Source organism: Panthera onca, chromosome A2 (assembly GCF_046562875.1).
Source record: "Panthera onca isolate mPanOnc1 chromosome A2, mPanOnc1 haplotype 2, whole genome shotgun sequence".
NCBI lineage: Eukaryota > Metazoa > Chordata > Mammalia > Carnivora > Felidae > Panthera > Panthera onca.
This window is the reverse complement of record NC_138340.1, coordinates 95523205-95544646: the sequence shown is the minus strand read 5'-3', so window position 1 is coordinate 95544646 and position 21442 is coordinate 95523205. Positions and strand designations below refer to the sequence as shown.

Genomic DNA, 21442 nt, shown 5'->3' with positions numbered 1-21442 from the left:
TTTTTGTTATGTGTATTTTAGCACAGTTAAAAAAAATATTAGGTCCATAAAGTCTGCAAGTAATTTAAGTATACTCAGTCTATCTTCCTTCTCTACCTAAGTAATATTTTAAAAGTTGATTGGTGGAGAAAAAGAGCAATAACGATAAAACTTGGATGATAAATTAATTGCATTATTATAAAGAATATAAAGTGAACTCAGGTGAAAAAGAAGCAAAGTTTAGTAAGTACCTTAAGACAAATCAGAATATAATGATCATCTGATAAGATAGTTGTGTTCTTTCATTATGTAATTAAGAAATTCCAATTTGTACTGTCTGAAAAATGGAAGAATTACATTTATTGGTTGCATTATTCCTTTAGGATGAAAATGGCCTGATTTCATTAGTAAAGAATAATTGTTGACTAATGCTCACTAAATACACTGTTAGGAATTATAACGCTTAACTACTCAAACTCTTTAAATTCACTGTTAATTTTGAGAAATTAAAGCCCATAGGAAAGTTGAAAAGGTAATAAAATTCATTAAATTCACTAATGGCTAATATTTTGCTTTATTTCCTTCATCTTCTCTATTTTTTCTTTATGAACCATTTAAAAGTGTGTTGCAGACATCATAGCACTTAATCCCTACATATTTTACATATATCTCCTAAGAAAAAGGACATATGAACCTTTTTCAACCATTTTCAACCTAGAAAAATTAATATTTCCATAATAATGTCTGATATGTGATCCATATTCAGATTTTCCCCAATTGTTTAAAAGTCTTTTTTTTATAGCCCCCATATGTAGGATCTAGTCAAGGTTCATAATTTCTATTTGGTTGTTATCTCTTTAGTCACTTTTAATCTAGAACACTCCTCCCACCTTTTTTCCCCATGAAATTCTCTTTTAGGTTTTTAATATTATATAGAGCATTATAGGATATTATTTTAGTTAGTAAGACAAAAGTAACTTTTACCACAGGGAATTGAGATCACTTTGAATTATATTTGGAAATCCTTTAAGTATTCATTCAGAAACTCTAAAATTGGTGACTATTTCTAAGCATAGGTATATTCTATAGGCTAGCTTTTTTCAATCTTTGTTAATCCTACTTGATAAAGTGAAACTTCATGACGTTTTTGAAACTTAGGGAAAAATCTTCTGCTCTCCTTTAGTGTTATTTGGAAGTACCAAGTAGTTTTAGTCAAATGAAATAAAAAATGTTTTAAAATAAAATTTTTTAAAACTACATGTACACTTCTAGGAATTAATACACTTTCTTGTATTTTCCTTGAGGTTCACTACTATATCATATGAAACATGTAGAATAATGTTTGAGGAATATAATTGATTTAGGTAAAATTGTGGTAGAAATTATCCATATCCATAAACTAATGATAATCTTTTAGACTGTAAATCAGAGGTTAACAAACTATAGCCTATTGCTCTATCTGACCTGCTGTTTATTTTTATATATTTGGTAAGGTATTAAAGTTTGAAAAAATTCAAAAGGATAATATATCATGTCATGTGAAAATTTTATGGGTACCAAATTTTGGTACCCATATGTAAAGTGTTATTACAACACCATCACAGACCTGTTTGTTACTGTATTGTCTATGGATGCTTTTGTGCTCAGAGAGACTATGTGACTCATAAAGCTTCAAATATTACTCTCTGGCCCTTAACAGGAAAAATTTGTCAACCCCTGCTCTAAATAACAGCTCATTTATATACAAATATGTAGCGTTTGTTTTTCCATATTAGACAGTGACAAGTTGTATATTTCTAACAGGAAATTGTAGCCCAATAACCAAATTCTGCTTTTTCTTTTAAGATTGAAGACCCACTAGCTATTCTTATCCTCTTTGATGAAGCCAGATATAATTTATTAAAGGGCTTTTATACAGCTCCTGACACTAAACTGATAACATTGGCAAGTCTACTGTTGCAAATAGTTTATGGAAATTATGAGAGTAAGAAACACAAGCAAGGTTTCCTAAAGTAAGTATTTAATACAGTATGTGGTCTTGTGCTATGTTCAAGATTCTATTTAACCAAGAAAGTTTAAAAATGTTGTTAAGAAATATTTATACTTTGGTTTGGAACTAGAGGATATGAGGAGGCATGAAATGAAGGGAAAAAATGGTAAAGCATTCTTAAAGTTATATTCTCTCCAAAATTATTTTTCTTACGTTTGACTCTGGTTTGATACACCTTTTTTTTTTTTTTAAAGATTTTATTTTTTTAAGTAATCTCTACACCCAACATGGGGCTCAAACCCACAACTCTGACATCAAGAGTCACATGCTCTACTGACGGGCACCCCTTGATATACCTTATATTTTTTCTTTAACTTATCTTTATTATATGTTTAAATATAAGTTCATTAAAACCTGACTTGATAAGTAGTAGAAAATGTCATAAGGCAGATTTCAGTTTTTGAGAAAAAACGCTGAGGTTTTAAACACTGAAGTTTGTTTATTGTAGTTTTCAATTTTCAAAAGTATTTTGTGGTTATTGAAAGAAGAAACATTCTCTTAAATGAGAATGTTAGGATTGTGGCTTTTGCTTAAAATTTTTGGAGTTCTCTAATATTTTACAATATATATTTTTCAGCTCAAAAATCATGTTACTTAAAAAAAATCATGTTATTTAAAGCAATTTGTTTCTGAGTGAGTTATGTACTTTAGCTACTAAAGATGATTTATTTAAAGCATGTTGGCCTGTTTGCTTACAGTGAAGAAAACCTAAAATCCATTGTACCTATTACCAAATTGAAAAGTAAGGCACCTCACTGGACAAACCGAATACTTCATGAATATAAGGTAAGCTGTTTAACAGAAATAAAAAGACATTTTATACCCTAGTTGAAATTTTGTAAATTAAATCGTGTAATATGTTTTAAATGTAGTTACATTAAATTTATAGTACTGAAATTAAAAATTCATCTTCTAGTTCACATGAAACTGAAAGTAGCATATTTTTATTTTTAATAATGTGGAATCTTTTACTGAATACCTTCTATATGCTGGATACTGTGGTAAGGAATAGAGATTAAACACACACACACACACACACACACACACACACACACACACCTCACACACCATGTTCTATATGCTGGATACTGTGGTAAGAACTAGAGATTAAACACACACCTCACACACCATGAAATTATACACTATCCTTGTCCATGAAACACTTAAAACCTAATAGAATAGACAAGCACTATTTTTATACTTTGATATTTCTTTCTTTTTTGAAGTATTAAGAACTGCTCTTGGGATAGTTCACACAATTTTATTCTTCTCTGGGGGCAGCCACGATTTTGGAAACTGCTTAGTTGACCTACTTGGATTATCAAAAGTGTGTTCTCTTTTCACATCTCTTTTATTTTACCTTATTTGTTTTTAGAATCTTAGTACAAGTGAGGGTGTCAGTAAAGAAATGCATCACCTTCAGCGCATGTTCTTACAGAATTGTTGGGAAATTCCTACATATGGAGCAGCTTTTTTCACAGGACAGATATTTACAAAGGCAAGCCCCAGCAATCATAAAGTCATCCCTGTGTATGTAGGAGTGAATATAAAAGGACTTCATCTTCTCAACATGGAAACTAAGGTAGATTTTCAGCTTTACAGCTGTTTTTGACCAATGTCTTAAAAAAATTGTACCAGCATACCTGAAAAATCTAGAAATGACATATATAAAAGTATTCATTGCAATTTTATTTATAATAGCAAAGGAAGAGGGATGAAAAGTAAATGATTGTCAACAAAGTGTTAATTATTAACATTAATTGTATTCTATAATTATGTAATGTATTAATCATAGTACATTTCTACATTGAAATACTGTGCAGCCATATAAAAGAATGAAGAATGTAGAGAATGATTTCCAAGATATATTTAGTGAAAAAGTACATTGGTGGACCATATGTAATATGCTGTTATTTGTGTAAAAACGAGGGGAAGTCAAGACCATATTTACATGAATACATATTGCTTGTGTATGAATAAAAAGTTTCATGAAGCCTTTAGAGAAGGCAACCAGGTAACTGGAAACAAGAGTAGAAGGGAAACTTTACTAAGTACCATTTTGCAACTTAAAAATTTTTTAACTGTGATTATATTACCTATTTTAAAAATCAATTAAGTTTAAATGAAAAAATACAGGTTAAAAAAAGAAAAATATATTGGGGTGCTCAGTCGGTTAAGCATATGACTCTTGATTTTGGCTCAGGTCATGATCTCATGTTTTGTGAGATTGGGCTGGTGTTGGACTCTGTACTGACAGCACGAAACCTGCTTGGGATTTCCTGTCTCCCTCTCTCTCTGCCCCTCCCCTGTGTTTGCACATGCTCTTTGTCTCTCAAAATAAATAAATAAACATTAGAAAAAAGAAAAATGTAATACCTGTCACAAGGGATTCACTTTGAAAAGCAGAATTAGTTATAGGAGCCTTTTGGGGAACAGGCAAGATGAAGTATGGAAGGGATTCAGACCTTTCCCATCAGAGGCTTGTTACTATATTATATTCCTTTTTCTAATCAAAGTTGTTATATATAAAATATGGAATTATGAATCATTTTTAGCATATTTAACACATTTATCTGGATGAACAGCTTTCTAGCTTTAATAGCTAATAAAAATCAAATTTATTTTGTTCATTCAGATTTGTTTAAGAATAGACCATTTCAGGTCTGTTAAAGTAATAACTAAGCTTATACATTAGAAAAGGTATTTTAGGGGTACCTGGGTGGTTCAGTTGGGTAAGCGTCCGACTTCAACTCAAGTCATGATCTCACGGTTCGTGAATTTGAGCCCCACATTGGGCTCTGAGCTGATAGCTGGGAGCTCGGAGCCCAGATCCTGCTTCGGATTCTGTGTCTCCCTCTCTCTCTGCCTCCCTTTCTCCCCTGCTTGCACTTGGTCTCTCTCTTTCTCTCTCTCAAAAATAAACATACATTTTAAAAAAAATTAGAAAAGTCATTTTAGGTTAGGAAATTTTATCATAAACCTAATTTTTATTTTCACCATTTTTATAACCCTTACTTTGTAATCACATAACTTCTGAAAGTAGTTTAGTCACTTCATGATAACTCAGGATCATCCTTATGGGCAACAGCTATTTTTACCATGCTGTTAGATATGCCCGTGAATGGAGGTAGAGAATATGTACGGACATAGGGCTGAATAGGGACTGAATTCAGTAGCTTATCTAGAACTTGATTTTTTTTGAAGCCTCAGATGTCAGCTTGCTTTTGGATCATTTGCTTATTATCATTTTCTTTTTAAGCTACTTTACTCACAAAAAATAGCCTGCTTCTAATTAGTTTGTAACCAGTTTTCTATTTCTTTTGTACTAAGTTTATTAAAGGAAATCAAAGGAAAAACTCCCCTCACCATTTCAATAAATTTCTCCTCTGCTATTTCAGAGCATTTTATACAACATTTACAAATCCTTTACCAAACTGAATGGTGACGCTGTGGGTGTGATGCTGAGCCTTTTCTCTAAGCTATAGTTTATATTTGCCTTGGCAGCATTCCAGGTTTAGGCAACCATAAAATGTTTTATTTAGTTCCTAAATGATGGTTCAGCATTATAACATTTCACATGAATAATACTATGGTCCAGGAATCGAGTAAGTGAGATAGCAATTGGAGGCAGAGGATGATAACAATGTTATTAGTGAATAGTCTGCCTTTTTTAGGATAAGATGTTCGATTTCTAGAAATATAAATTAAAATGCTGTCCTTGGGTGATTAAACCAAAGAGTAATGATGTTTTCTGTCCACCTGATCATTACCTTGTGTTCTGTAAACCACTGATAAATTTACAGCACCTATGAAAGCTTTAAGATGATTATATTTTCTAATCATCAAAGGTGGGAGCAGGCAGCTTGTCCTCAGTTGTGTTAGAGTCATCAAGATATGCTAGGGTTGAATTTGACAAGTTTAGAATAAACAACTTCATTTGCAAAAATACCTTCATTTACATTAAAACTCTGCTTGGGATACAGTAGCTTCAGAGATTAATTCTCATGAAAACCCATAGAATACAGCTGTGTTTTTTATATCAATTACTTCTACCTTCTATATCTTGTTTCTCTTTGAAATAAGAGAGTTTTCCATTAGGGAGTATAACTCAGCCAATTTCATATGCTCATGAGAGCATACTTACATAAAATGTAGACACTATTGAATATATAACACACTGTGTTGTGAATCATTGTTTTACTATAGTGAATGTATTTCTGTTTCATAACTAACTGTGCTTGTTGATACATCTTTAACCATAATAGTACTATTGCCACACCCAAGCAATAGATACCCTTTGCTGATGTCAGTTTATGTTGGCCATAATGAATGCCCTTCTGAAATAAAACTGGTTATTTAGATATCCACATAGTGTCATTCTTCCTGATCAGTTATCAACATCACTGTTTCTCCTGTCCACTGGCTGGCTATTTGCTACTTGTCACTTCTGTGGTTTTCCCTTTTCTGCGCTCAACTATTCCTGACATTTTCTCTTGTGCCTTTTGATTTCCCTCACTAAACAACTTGACCCTTTGTAGGTTTTATCTCGTAAAGAGAACTACTTTTTCCTTCTAGAGTACACTGTATCTCTCAAAGCTACCATATGGACTCTGACTTTTCAGTTCCATTGAGCTGCTTTCATTATTGTGGGTTTCTCAATCTCTTCCTTTGTGCATAGCAACAAAACCTTTATTTTTAATGTACAACCCCAGTATTTTTGTTAGTAATTTAGCCCCCATATAATTGAGGACTTATACTACAGATGTATTTTTTTCTATATATTAAACTGTTTTGAGACCATATTAATGGACTATTTTTTGCTTCTTGATTAAACAAATTTCAAGCAACTGATCTAAAAAATAGACAATGTAAGGTATTACGATATCTTGACTCAAATGTTGGTAAATAGCTATTTTAGCATATCATATCCATAAAGTTATATTTTACAATATAAATACAGGTGGCTAATTTTAAAGAAGATGTTCTTAGTTTCCCATTATACATAATATACACTCATGTAAATTAATTGTACTGTTTCATTTAAGAACCTCACTTTTTTTTTAAGCTTATTTATTTATTTTGAGAGAGAGAGAAAGAGAGAACACAAGCAGGGGAGGGGGGAGAGAGAGAATCCCAAGCAGGCTCTGCACTATCAGCACAGACCCCTATGTGGGGCGGGAGCTCAAACCCACGCATGGGAGATCATGATCCTAGCCAAAACCAGGAGTCGGACACTTAACCAACTGAGCCACCCAGTGCCCCAGTTTAGGGCATTTTTAAAGTGAGGTTCTTGGTGTGCCTGGGTAGCTCAGTCTGTTAAGCACTGGACTTTTTTTTTTTTTTTTTTTTTTTTTTAGTTTTTGTTAATGTTTATTTTAGAGAGAGAGCGCGAGCAAGGTGGGGGAGGGGGGAGGGCAGAGAAAGAGGGAGACACAGGATCTGAAGCAGGTTCCAAGCTCTGAGCTGTTAGCACAGAGCCCCGTGAGGAGCTCAGACTTGTGAACTGCAAGATCATGACCTGAGCTGAAGTTGGATGCTCAACCGACCAAGCCACCTAGGCATCCCAGCACCAGATTCTTGATTTTGGCTCAGGTCCTGATCTCATGGTTTGTGAGTCCAAGCCCCATGTCAAGCTCTGCGCGGACAGCACAGAGCCTGCTTGGGATTATGCTTCTCCCTTTCTCTGCCCCCCACCCCACACTTGCTCTCTGTCTCTCTGTCTCTCATAATTAATAAATAAACTTCAAGAAGTATGAAAATTATTTTTTAAAATGCCCTAAAACCACATCCTTTTCACATAACATTAATTACCTGTAATAAGGGGGCCGGGGTGGCTCAGTCATTTGAGCATCTTACTCTGGGTTTCAGTTCAGGTCATGATCTTATGGTTGTAAGATCAAGCCCCACCTCAGGCTCTGTGCTGAGCACCCAACCAGCTTGGGATTCTTTCTCTCTCTCTCTCTCTGCCCCTCCCCTGCTTGTGCATGCACTTTCTCTCTCTCTCAAAATAAATAAAAATAAACATTTTATCAACATTTTAAGAACTGCTAGTCATAGAAAGCAATTTTTTTATGCTTTATTTATTTTTGAGAGAAAGAATGTGAGCAGGGGAGGAGCAGAGAGAGAGAGGGAGGGAGGGAGGGAGGGAGGGGCAGAGAGATGGGGACAGAAGATCAAAGCAGGTTCTGCGCTGACAGCATCAAACCCGATGCCAGGGTTCAAACTGACAAACCTGAGCTCAAGTCTGACGCTTATCCAACTGAGCCACCCAAGTGCCCCTGAAAGCAAATGTTTTTAAACGTGTATTTTAAAGGATGCACAAACACTTTCTTTGTATATGTTTATATAAATAATATATTTTTAGGGCAAGAAAATGCAAGTTGCTAGGAGAAATTCATTTTAAAATAATCAAAAAAGTATATTGAATGCTTATTTAAATTTAAGTTTTTTGTTAGGAAAGTGTAGGAATAGGGTTTTTTTTAATAGTTTTTTTTTTTTTTTGAAAATTTATTTATTTATTTTGAGTGGGGGCAGAGAGAGACAGAATTTCAGGCATTAAATAATTTGATGAATTTATGAAGGCTATATTAATTATTAAAATTATGCTTATTTTTACCATAAATATATCACCATACTTATTTTCAGTGAGATGGAATTGCTTAAGTCAACCTGTTACCTCATTACATAAATTTCAGATCTGAAAGTACTATGTGAATATTCAAAAGGTACTGAATAAAGTGAAAGGGATTTTTTTTTAACGTGCGGAAAGTAAAAACTTGTACATTTAATTTTCTTGAAAGTCACTGAGAGAATAGGCATCTTCTCAACTTTACTGAGACATAATTGACATAACATTGTATAAGTTTAAGGTGTACAATGGGTTGATTTGATATGTATTGCAAAATGATTAATACCATAGCATTAGCTAATACCTCCACCATGTTACATGATTGCCATTTTCTTTTTGCGATGAGAACACTTAAGATCTACTCTCTCAGTAACATGAACTATATAATATAGTATTATTAACTATAGTCACCATGGTGTACATTAGATCCCCAGAAATTACTCATCTTATACCTGAAAGTTTGTACTTCATGGCCGACATCTCATGTTGGCTGTCCCCCAGCCTCTGGTAGCCACCATTCTGTTTCTCTCTGTTTCTACGAGTTCAGCTTCTTTAGACTCCACATGTAAGCGATATCCTCTTTAGTCTTTTTCTGACTTATTTCACTTAACATAATGCCCTCAAGGTCTATCCATGTTGTTAAAAATGGCATTATTTTCTTCTTTCTGATGGCTGAATATTATTCATGTGTGTGTGTGTGTGTGTGTGTGTGTGTGTGTGTGTATACATACCACAGAATGGGCATCTTTAAAATGTTTGTCAGTGTGATACAAAAGATACCATTGCTGAAGGCAGTCTCCTAAGAGTCTACCAGATTCTGTGTGGTTCTGTACTTGAGGCTCTGTAAGGTTATTGAGGGAACTTTGAATACAATTTATTGTAACATTCAAAACCATTATGTTTGGACATGACTAGATCATTGTAGATAATAAGAGAAGATAGGTGTTGTTTTTAACATACATTTCAATATAACAATTTCTAATTATATTGCAGGCTTTACTCATCAGTCTTAAGTATGGTTGTTTTATGTGGCAATTGGGAGATGCTGATGCATGTTTTCAGATCCATAGTATGGAAAATAAAATGAGCTTTATAGTACACACAAAACAGGTAAGTACTTATCAGTTGCTCTGGACTTCTAACAATGAACTATTGTATTAGTAAAGATTCTTTTTTTGAAGTGACAATCCATTTTACTTCAAGGAAAACCTTTGATATTATGTGAAATTAAGATATTTAAGACCAAGGATAAAAGGCAGGCCTTTCCTAAGCAAATAAGCCAGAAACTTATCTGAATAATTTATTTAGTTTTATAACAATGAAACTCTGTTTTCTGGCGTTTCTTTTAATTCTAGTTAGTATTCCCTATCTCTTTTATCCAGGTGTCTGTCAGGTAATCCTTCCCTCTTGATAAGTATTCTATCTGAGCCACTAGTTGCATCCTTCAAAGCCTTAGTACCCCCTCTATTCTTGATAAACTTCCTCTAATAAGAAAATTTCTTTTCAGATAGATAGGGAACTGCTCGCTGCCATGTATGTCATTTACACATCCTTACATGTTTCACATTTACTGTTGACATATATTTTACTTTATAGGCTGGCCTTGTGGTAAAACTATTAATGAAGCTAAATGGACAGTTAATGCCCACCGAAAGAAATTCATGAGAGGAAAGCAGCTGATACTTAAACTACCACATTTTGTAATGCAGATTTTTTCCATGAAAGATTTCTTAAACTATCACTTTTAACAAGGCACTTAGTCTCTTGTAATATATGAATGTATACTACTACATTGTACAGAATCTGTACTTACGTTTGGTGTGTAATATACCAATTAGTTTTGTATAATATCCTCATAAGCTATTCTAATTTTTGAGAGAAACACATAAAAATATGTAGATTGATCATCTGTATAATAATGGACAAAATAGTAAGCTTTATAAAAAGTTATTTTTGGTAAATGGTAAAGAATTTGGAGTGGGATGTAATGAAATTAAAATATAGCTTTGGTATAACTTTGTGTGTCATTTCAGAATATACTGAAACTCAACATATTTGAATAAAGAAAATATATTTTCTACTTAAACCACATAACACTGTTATTTCAAACATTTTTCTGTAATCTATTAACATCTCTCAGTATGTTTTTAAAATTCTTAGTTAAAATGTGTAACTAGTATAAGCTAGTATTTCTCAAAGTATAGTTCTTGAATCCCCTGCATCAAAATTAACCTGATGCTTCTTTAAACAAAGATTGCTGGGACTCAGTATATACAAGTTCATTCACTATCTAGAAGTAACAGGACCTAGGAGTCTTAAGTTTTGGGTTTTTTTTCTGTTGAAATGATTCCAGATGCAGTAATAAATTTGGATTATTAAAGTAAATTACACAAAAGTGCCTGGCACATAAGTACTCATACGTAGACACACAGAGTAAGTGACAGTCTCTGGATATCAGTAGTTGCATTTATTATGTACATGTTGTATTTTTATGATTTAGCCTGATGAATTATATTGCCTTTATCAAAGTAGATCACCAAATATCTGTTTCATTTAGGGGAGTACTGATATCATAGATGAGGAGCTCACTGAATTATGATGCTATTTAATAAGCTTAGAAACTGGTCTTTCTGAGCCAGTAGATGGATATGTTCTTAAATTTTTTTTTAAATTTTTTAATGTTCATTTTTGAGAGAGAGACAAAGTGCAAGCAGGGGAGGGGCAGAGAGAGAGAGACAGAATTCGAAGCAGGCTCCAGGCTCTGAGATTTCTGCACAGGGCCCAATGCAGGGCTTGAACATATGAACCGAACCATGAGCTCATGACCTGAGCTGAAGTCAGACACTCAACTGATGGGCCACCCAGGCGCCCCTAGACTGATATGTTGCAGGTAAGTTCAGAGATACAATAGTCATATTTGAAGATGTCCTAAAGATTGCAGATAAGTTTTATATATCAGAATTTAACCTTCACATTAATTTCTGTTTATTTCTAATGGTGCTCTGTCTGAGCCTTATTAAAATTATATATGATTAAGTAAATTGAATGAGAAAGCCTGCTTTATCTCTAATTCTATGCTAAATACTTTTGATTCTACATAGACAGTGCTCTGTTCAGTTTCATACCTTCCAGTGGCCTCAACTGTTGACTCCCAAACCTAATATTTCAGCCTCAGATTCTCTTCTGAACTCTGAATCTTAATTTCCAATTTCTTGCTGTTCTAACTCCACCTAAATGGCCTACAAAAAGAACGTCTATTTCATCACAGCTGGAAACCGAATTTGTTTACTTGCTCAATTCTATCCTTCCACTTGTATTCTGTTTGGTTAGTGGCACCATCAAATTGCAGCCAGTTGCTTATCCTGGAAATCTTGGAGTGGTCTTCAACTTCTCTCTCCTTTATTACCCTCGACATTCCACTTATCAAATCTTGTCAAATTTCTTAAGAGTCCTTTCCCGTTTCCTTCCTCTCTAGTTGCCCTGCATCTGCCTTAGTTGAAGTCCTTCCCACCTGTTCCTAGGTTTGGTGTTACTTCCTCCCTTGCCTCCCCTGGCTGAGGCTGTACACTCTGCCCACTTATCTGCCACACCGGTGCCAAGTTGACCTTTCTTATGGATCTGATCATTTCATTACCCTCTGAAAGCTTTTCATGGTTCCTTACTACATTACAATTAAATTCCATGTCCTCAGTATTGAATGCAGGGCCCTTAATTACATGGTCACTAATGTTCCTATCCAAAATAATGTGTAACCACTTTTCCCACACTTATCCTGTGCTCCAACCCAGTGTTTCCTAATCCTGACACTGCAGTCACGTGAGGAGTTTCAATACATTATGACTCAATAAATCTAGGGTGGGGTTCAAGGATTTCTGTTGGTAAAGTATCCAGTGTGATTTTGATACACAGCTAGGGTTTAGAACTGCTCTTATAACCAACTTTAACTAGGAGTTAGCTGAATGCTTTTCCTTTCACAGAGGGAGGTGAGGATGCAATGCTACTACATCAAACAACTCCCTGCCCCATAGAATACAGTGTGCCCTCCTGGAGTTACACAGTAATGCAGCCTTGTAGAGAAGGGAAGGAAAGACTATTAACGTACCATGGCTATTAAAGGCTTAAAAATATATAGCATTAGAAAGTCAATTTTCATGGGTACCTGGGTGACTCAGTCAGCTAAGTGTCTGACTCTTAATTTCAGCTCAGGTCGTGATCTCTTGGTTCATGGGATGAAGCCCCATATCAGGCTCTGTGCTGGCAGTGTGAAGCCTGCTTGGGGTTCTCTCTCTCCTCTTTCTGCCCCTCCTCTGCTTGTGCTCTGTCTCTCTCAAAATAAATAAATAAACGTTAAAAAAAAAAAAAGTCAATTTTCAAATAAGGTATTGAGAGGAAAAACTGATCATTGTCTGTCAGACCATAACAAACCAGAAATAACCAATAATGGAGAAATGCAAGTAGGTTTTAATGAGTGCCTAGGATTGGCCAGGCATTATATGTGCACTGGGGATAAAAGACACCTTTTTCCTTTTCATCATTTTTCAATAAATTTGAGTGCCTTTTATATGCCAGGGATCCATTGCCAAGAAAAACAAAGCCCCTGCCTTTAGGGAACAAATTTTAATGAGGGAGACAATAAATACTCATGGAAATATATATTTATAAAATCTAGTAAGTGTGATGAAAGAAAAATAAGTGTATTATGTAAGCATAAAGAGGGAAACTTGATCTAGCCTTAGAGATCAGGAGAGGCACCCCTGAGCAAGTGGTGCTTAAGCTCGCATCTGAGGGATGAGAGTGACAGAAACATATGAGGGAGAAGGGAAATGGGATGAGATGTTTTGACCCCAAGAGTGGTCCTGGAGAATTGATACAATTTTCTCATTTTTAGCTAAGAAGTAAATTTAAACAATTGTTTATCCAAATTACAGCAAATGAGTTTCCATTGTAGAAATAAAACCAGAACAGTTAACATTGCACATGATAAATGTATTAGGAAAAAAACTTGGCAAAGAACGTTACATCTTGTAAGATTTAAAGTTACCAAAACTGACCCCCCCAAAAATTAGACTTGATAGAAATATGTAAAAAAGTAAAACTGGCCACAGGTTTGTTTTTTTTTTTTAAAGTTTATTTCTTTTGAGAGAGAAAGAGAAAGCGAGCACAAGTTGGGGAGGGGCAGATAGAAAAGAGGGTGGAGAGAGAGAGAGAATCCCAAACAGGCTATGCTCTGTCATCTTGGAGCCTAACGTGGGGCTCAGTCTCATGAACCATGAGATTATGACCTGAGCTGAAATCAAGAGTCAGACACTCAACTGACTGAGCCACCCAGGGGCCCATGGTTCTTGACCAAATTTAATGGATAAATTGCCTCAATAAAATTTAAAATTTAGTTTGAAGGGTGCCGGGGTGACTCAGTTGGTTAAGCGACTGACTCTTGGTTTCAACTCAGGTCATGATCTCACAGTCGAAGGATCAAGCCCTGCATTAGGCTTATGCTGACAGAGCCGAGCCTGCTTGGGATTCTCTCTCTTCCTCTCTCTCTCTCTCTGCCCCTTCCCTGCTCTCTCTCTCTCTCTCTCTCTCAAAATAAATAATACACTTAAAATAAATGTAAAAATAAAATAAAATTTGATCCTGAGGAACCCAATAGCAAAAACTGTAATTAGAAGAATTTGATATATGCAAAAAACTGATGAATCAATTCCTTGCTTTATAACTTATTCAGTAAAAAATACTTCCAATGAAAATAATTTTAGTAAAATGAAAATGGAAACAATATAAATTGTTTTTGCTGTGCTGTGTAGAAAACTGATGGAGGAATTAAAGTGGCTTGAGTCCATGCAAAAAAATACTTTCTCAGCAAAAATCCACTTGTGATGGTATGATTCTCATTTAAAGTTTGTATTCATAAGGTCAGAATGCAGAGGTAGGCAGACCGAAAAGGCCCTAAAGCAAAAGAAGGCTAAGTGCTAGGAGTTCTTAGAGGCCTGGGGGCTGGAGGTAAATGAAATATATTTCAGACTTCTTAGAGTGTGAGAAAGGTGATTGCAATACATTGTACCAATTTCTATGTTAGAAGGAAGCACTGGTTATTCAGGATTTGCTGGAAGGGCACCAACCATGGATGGGAAATTAGGGACATACCCATTAGTTAAATAATAACAATAGCTAATACTTAAAATGTGCCTACTATGTGCCTTGCAGTTGTTTTAGATATATTAATTAATGTAACCCTTACAATAGTCACTCTGAAGCAGATACTGTTATTACCATTTTACAGATGAAGAAACAGAAATTTAGGTAGCTTTTGCCAAAGAGAATATTAAGCGGTGGAGCTCAGATTCATATCTAGGCAGTCTGCCTCAGGGTATTAATGAACCAGGACCATGGTGTAAGATTATAATAAAAACATAACAAGATATTTGTTTTCTTCTAAAAAGCTTAGGAGTCAAACTTACTAACAGTGTTGTAAATATTTTCACTTTCATATATTGTATAACTTTGAAGACAATTGTATATGGAGAGGTTATGTTACATGTCTAAGGCCAAAAACCATCCTAGAGTCAGAATTCAAAATTTGGCAGTCTGGCTTCTGTATTCAGACATTTGTCAGATAAAGGAGAGGAAGATGAAGATGTTTAAAAAAAAAAAAAAAAAAAAGGGACCATATCTTGAAGGATGTTGTGTTCCCTGCTAATGAGGGGCCATTGGAGCCTTTGGGACTTGACTAACTTAGGTTGGTGTGTTACAAGATCACCCTGGGCCAGTGTACAGAAGGGCTAAAAGGGGTCTGAGTGAGAAAGTATAAGACAGTGGGGAGAAGTGGATTCATGTTTTGACAAAACCCAGTGACCTTTTGGGTTTGGGAAATAAGAGATAAGAGTCATAAATCTCGTCTTTCTGTCCTGGGCAACTGGAAAGTGGTATCATACTGCCTAATATAAGGAATGGAGATCATTTGACGAAATGTATTGAGTTCCACTGAGAAACGGGCAAAGGTAGAGCAGCTCCAAAGCATCTCATTAGGCAAATGGACATCAGTATGCGAAAAAAATAGCTTGGTACCATCCTGCATAGTTTGTATTCAATAAATTTCATATGGCCAAAAATTAAATATTAAATCTAAATGTCAACAGAGAAAAAGAGACTAGTATATTTTAGTGGCAGAGCACATTCATTTATGGATATCATAAGAGATAAGAGATGTCTAAAATGCCCTTTAGGGGCACCTGGGTGGCTTAGTTGGTTAAGTGGCTGATTTCAGCTCGGATCATGATCTCGTGGTTCGTGAGTTTGAGCCCCGCATCAGGCTCTGTGCTGACAGCTCAGAGCCTGGAGTCTGCTTCAGATTCTGTGTCTCCCTCTCTCTCTCTGCCCCTTCCCCACTCACGCTTTCTCTCTGGCTCTCAAAAAAGTGAATAAATGTTTAAAAGTATTTTTTTAATAGAATAAAATGCCTTTTAAATGTACACAATACAAAGGAAAGAAAAAGAATCAAGGAATTTAGAGCAACCAAATCTCATTACCTGGCTAACAGGAATGCAAACTGGTGAAACCATTTTGGAAGAGTTTGGTAGTTTCCAAGTTAAAAAACACCTACTGTAGAACCAAGTCATTCCACTCCTAGAAATTTATCAAAGAAACAAAAACTTATATTCACACAAAAATCTGTAATCAGATGTATATACGTTACACTTTCAATTTTTTTCACAATTCATATGAGATATAACAATTGATAACTGCCCCAAATTGGAAACAACCCAAATATCCTTTGATGGGTGAGTGAAACAAACTCAGATACATCCATATCAAATACTACTCAGCAACAAAAAAGAATAAACAATTCATGAACAATATGGATGAATTTCAAATACTAACTGAAAGAAGCCAGACTCAAAAAGTTACAAATTGTAACATTCCATTTATATGATATTCTGGGAAAGGCAAAACTGTAATAAGGTCAGAAAACAATTAGTAATCATCAGAGGATTAGAATGGGAGTGAGGAGTTGTGGGACTATAAAGGGGAAGCATCAGGGAATTTGGGGAAGTAAAAAAACTGTTCTATATTTTGACTGTGATTGACAAATAGTATATCTTTGTCACATCTCATGAAATTGTACATCAAAATAGGAAATTTTACTACACATAAATTTTAAAAGCACATATGAGAAAAGATCATGGGTGCCTGGGTGGTGCAGTCAGTTAAGCGTCTGACTGTTGATCTTGGCTCAGGTCATGATCTCACAGTTTGTGAGTTCGAGTTCCACAATGGGCTGTGTGTTGATGGAGTGGAACCTGCTTGGGATTGTCTCTCCTCTCTGTCCCTCACCCACTTGTGCTCTCTCCCCAAATAAATAAACTTAAAAAAAATTGAAAAGAAAAAAATAAAAGATCATAACTTGTTATGTAAATGTTGAAAATTTACCAAAAATATATAAAAATTTAGTAGAAATGTCAGTATTCAAATTCCAGTAGGGAGTAGTCAGAGGTTAACAGAGAGACTATATGTTCAGAAATGCAGACAACTTTAAATTATGGGGGGAACACCTACCTGGGTAGCTCAGTTCGTTAAGCATCTGACTCTTGATTTTGGCTCAGGTCATGATCTCACGGTTCGTGGGTTTGAGCCCTGCACCAGGCTCTGCACTTGCAGTGTGGAACATGCTTGGGAGTCTCTCTCTTCCTCTCTCTTTCTGCCCCTCCCCTGCATTCTCTCTCTCAAAAATAAATAAAATATGGGGAAATATAAAACTTCGCTAATAAAAATGCAAAATCTTGTTAAATTATTTAAATTCTATGAAATAACTAATTACATTAATAAAAACCAATGTTGGCACAGGACTGAGACAACATACAAGAATATTTCTGGTTGCTACTAAAAATTGGTTTAATCTTTTGGTAAAACAGTCTGGAAAATATTTACCCCCTTTGAATTGACCCCACATTGAGGACACTCAAAGGATGGGCCCACTGACCTCACTTTCTCATTTGCAGTGCTTTACTGGTATAATTTCTCCTGCTTGCTTAGAGAGTAGACTGTATGTGCTCCAATTCAACGGGGGAAAAAATAATAGTTTTCCAACAGGACTGTAAAAATGAAAATTGTAGAGTTAAAAATAATGCATATCCAAAGCAATTGTTTTTAAAGGAAGTCTCCGCCAGAGCATACTAAAAGCTTTAGTTAGAAATCATAAAATTATGTCATCAACTCAATTGTATGAGCAAATAACGCAAGTATAAATCCCACACCAGTAATTAGCAAATCATTTGTTGACTTTTGGAATGTGCTATGTGATGTTTTAATAACACGCCTTCCCAGTTACATTTTACAGATGTTGATTATACTTTGTGTTTGTATTTATTGAATATATACCAGTGAGGGAATGAAAGGATAAGTCGTCTGCAGACAGAAAAATGGATAAAAAAATTTCACTTAAGTCAAATGTGTGCTATTTTTCCTTTCTAAATTGTTTGCTTCCGGTTAATGTTGGAATAGTTTTGTACACACAACCACTAGGAGGAAGAAAAGCCAGTGTGGGTTTTTAATTTATTTCAACTATTTCACTCACAAGTAATTAACTGTATATAGTTAAAAGTTGGATTTTAATTAATATTATCTGAACTTTGGCTTACTTGATAAATCATTTACTATTTGAAAATATATGGACCACATATGTTGCATAACAGTTTAAAAATAGGGCTTTACTAACTGCTATCAAGTTATTAAGTTTCCCTTCTTAAGTCATAATCAGTCATTGAAAAAATTGGTAAAATATATCATTCACATTTACAATTCCAAGATGGATTAAATAAACACTATGATGAGAGCATGACAAAATGTTTTGAAACTTATTTTCTAGTTATGAATAAACTTTGAGACAGTTCTAGGTAAAGATAGTCTAGTTTGCTTTTTAATGTGGAGTTTAAATCACAAGTCAGAAACTTCATAAACTCCCTAAAAGAAAGGGAACAAAAAAAAAAGGATAAGAAAACTACCTGTATTCCAAAGACCAAAGGTAATACAAATTGCCATATTAGAATTAAGAAGCTTTTTTCACTTCTGCTTTATGCTGAGTAAGGAAAGTAAGTATACTAAGCAGCAGCTTTTAATGCCTTGATTGAAAAAACAAAAAATACAGACTTCTGGAACACCATCAAATCATATGTATTTCCAACAGTATTAGTATAAAAGCAGTGGAATATAATAGAGAACCCAGAAATAAAGCCACACATATTTGGCCAATTAATTTACAACAAAGGAGTCAATCATATACAATGGGAAAAGGACAGTCTCTTCAATAAATGGGGCTGGGGAAAGTGGACCACTGTCTTAACAGTATGCACAGAAAATTAACATAAAATGGATTGATTTGAATATAAGACCCGAAACCATAAAACTACTAAATAGAAAATATAGAGGGGTAAGCTCCTTGCCATCAGTCTTAGTGAGGAGTTTTTGGCTTTGACACCAAAAGCAAAGGCAGCAAAAAATAAGTAAATATGGGACTACATCAAATTAAAAACTGCACAGCAAAGGAAACCATCAACAAAATGAAAAGACAACCAATAAAATGGGAGAAAGTATTTGCAAGTTATATATCTATAAGGGGGTTAATACCTAAGGTATGTAAAGAACTCATACAACTCAATAGCAAAAAAAAAAAAAAAAAAAAAAAATTAAAAATGGGCAGACGATCTGAAGAGACATTTTTTTTTTTAAGTTTATTTATTTATTTTTGAAAGAGAGAGAGAGGGAGACACAGAATCTGAAGCAGGCTCCAGACTCTGAGCTGTCAGTGCAGAGCCCAATGCAGGGCTCCAACCCACGAACCGTGAGATCATGACCTGAGCCGAAGTCAGACACCTAACCGACTGACCATCCAGGGGCCCCTGAATGGACATTGTCCCAAAGATATACAGATGGCCAACAGGCATGTGAAAAAGTACTCAACATCACTCATCATCAGGGAAATGCAAATCAAAATCACAATGAGATATCACCTTACACCTGTTAGAATGGCTAGTATCAAAAAGAAAATGGGGCAGCTAGGTGGCTCAGTTGAGCAACTGACTTGATTTCAGCTCAGGTCATGATCCCAGGGCTGTGGGATCGAGCCCTGCGTTGGGTTCCACACTGAGCGTGGATCCTGCTTACGAGTCCGTCTCTCTCTCTGACCCTCTCCCCCTCTTGTGCTCTCTAAAATAGAATTAAAAATTAAAAAAAAAAAAGTGTTGGCAAAGGTGTGGAGAAATGGGAATGCTTGTGCACTACTGGTGGAAATGTAAACTGGTACAGCCATTATGGAAAACAGTATGGAGTTTCCTCAAAAAATTACAAACAGAACTGCCATATGATCTGGCAATTGCACTTCTGGGTATTTATCCAAAGGAAATGGAAACACTAACTCAAAAAAAAAAGTACATGTACCCCCATGTTCCCTGTAGTATTATTTACAATAGCTAAGACATAGCAACAACCTAAGTGTCCATCAATGAATGAATGGGTTTTAAAAAGTGCCATACTTATATATTTATACAATGGGATATTATTCAGCCATAAAAAATGAATATTGCCATTTCCAACAACACGGATGGACCTTGAGAGCATTATACTAAGTGAAGTAAGTCAGATGGAGAAACACAAATACCATATGATCTCACTTATACGTGGAATCTAAAACAACAAAAACAAAGGCAAGCTCATAGGGAAAACAGATTGGTGGTTGCCAGAGGCAGGGGGTAAGGGGTGGGTGAAATGGGTGAAAGAAGTCCAAAAGGGACAAAATTCCAGTTATGAATTAAGTCATGGGAATATACATCATGGTGATTATAGTTAATACTACTGTATATTTGAAATTTGCTAAAAGAGTAGATCTTAAAAGTTCATAGGAAAAAAGTTTTTGTAACTGTATGGTGTTGGATGTTAACTAGACTTACTGTGGTGATCATTTTGCAACATATGCAAATATCAAATCACTATTTTGTACACCAGAAACTAATGTTATATGTCAATTATATCTCAGTTTTAAAAAAGACAAAATATAGACTTCTGGAACACAAGCAAATTATATGTATTTCCAATTAGTCACAAAGTTCTTAACTTTAAGCAGATGACAACTTGCCAATTAAATCCACAAAACAGGATACTAAAAGGCTACACATGTAGAATTATAGAAAAGGGAACCTCAATGCTTTCCATAAATTCTAAGAAGCTAATTGCATTCATTTTTCAACTTCAAATTTCAAATTGGAATTTGGTGGTGACAGAGGGCCTGGGAGATCCATACACTAAAACAATTTGAACTGTTGCAAGCTATGGAAAAGGGCTGGGGAAAGTGATAGGTCAACCACCCTGATAACCAGGAGAATGGTGACTCTTCACCAAGGTGGAGTGCCCTACTCTGCAAAGGCCTCTGCAAATGAAAGGAGAGCGTTTGACGTGAGTCTATGGATAATATGCATTGGAGATTTTCTGTTAATTTAGTACTCTAAGAAAATTTTAAACACCACCTTGATATTTTAAATACTTGTATTAGTAAACCAAACAAGATCATTTTTAAGTTTTCTATTTCTTTTTTCTAAAAACTTTATATCAGGTTTTCAATTACATCTCATATTTATGACTACAAAAACTTCCTATATTTTTTTCTGATAAATGCTGTGGTTTGGTTATACTAGTCTAGAACCAAATCAGTCTTGTAACCTCAACCTTTCTCGTTTAGATGATAGGAGAAGGCAGGTCACAGTCACTCCTGGAACCTTCTCAAACAGCAGCCCCCTGTC

At 35.0% G+C, this 21442-nt stretch overlaps 1 protein-coding gene across 5 annotated transcripts in view; it reads left to right on the top strand.

Annotated features, from left to right (window-relative positions):
- Positions 1–10743, top strand: part of KRIT1 (KRIT1 ankyrin repeat containing) — a 40976-nt gene extending 30233 nt beyond the window's left edge. For all 5 annotated transcript variants that reach the window (XM_060632438.3, XM_060632437.3, XM_060632436.3 and 2 more), the window contains 5 exons: positions 1825–1991; positions 2728–2815; positions 3405–3611; positions 9651–9767; positions 10254–10743. In XM_060632438.3, coding sequence (XP_060488421.1) covers positions 1825–1991; positions 2728–2815; positions 3405–3611; positions 9651–9767; positions 10254–10322 — 648 coding nt within the window. In that variant the 3' untranslated portion in view covers positions 10323–10743. The remainder of the gene's footprint in view (positions 1–1824; positions 1992–2727; positions 2816–3404; positions 3612–9650; positions 9768–10253) is intronic.
- Positions 10744–21442: the final 10699 nt, after the last annotated feature.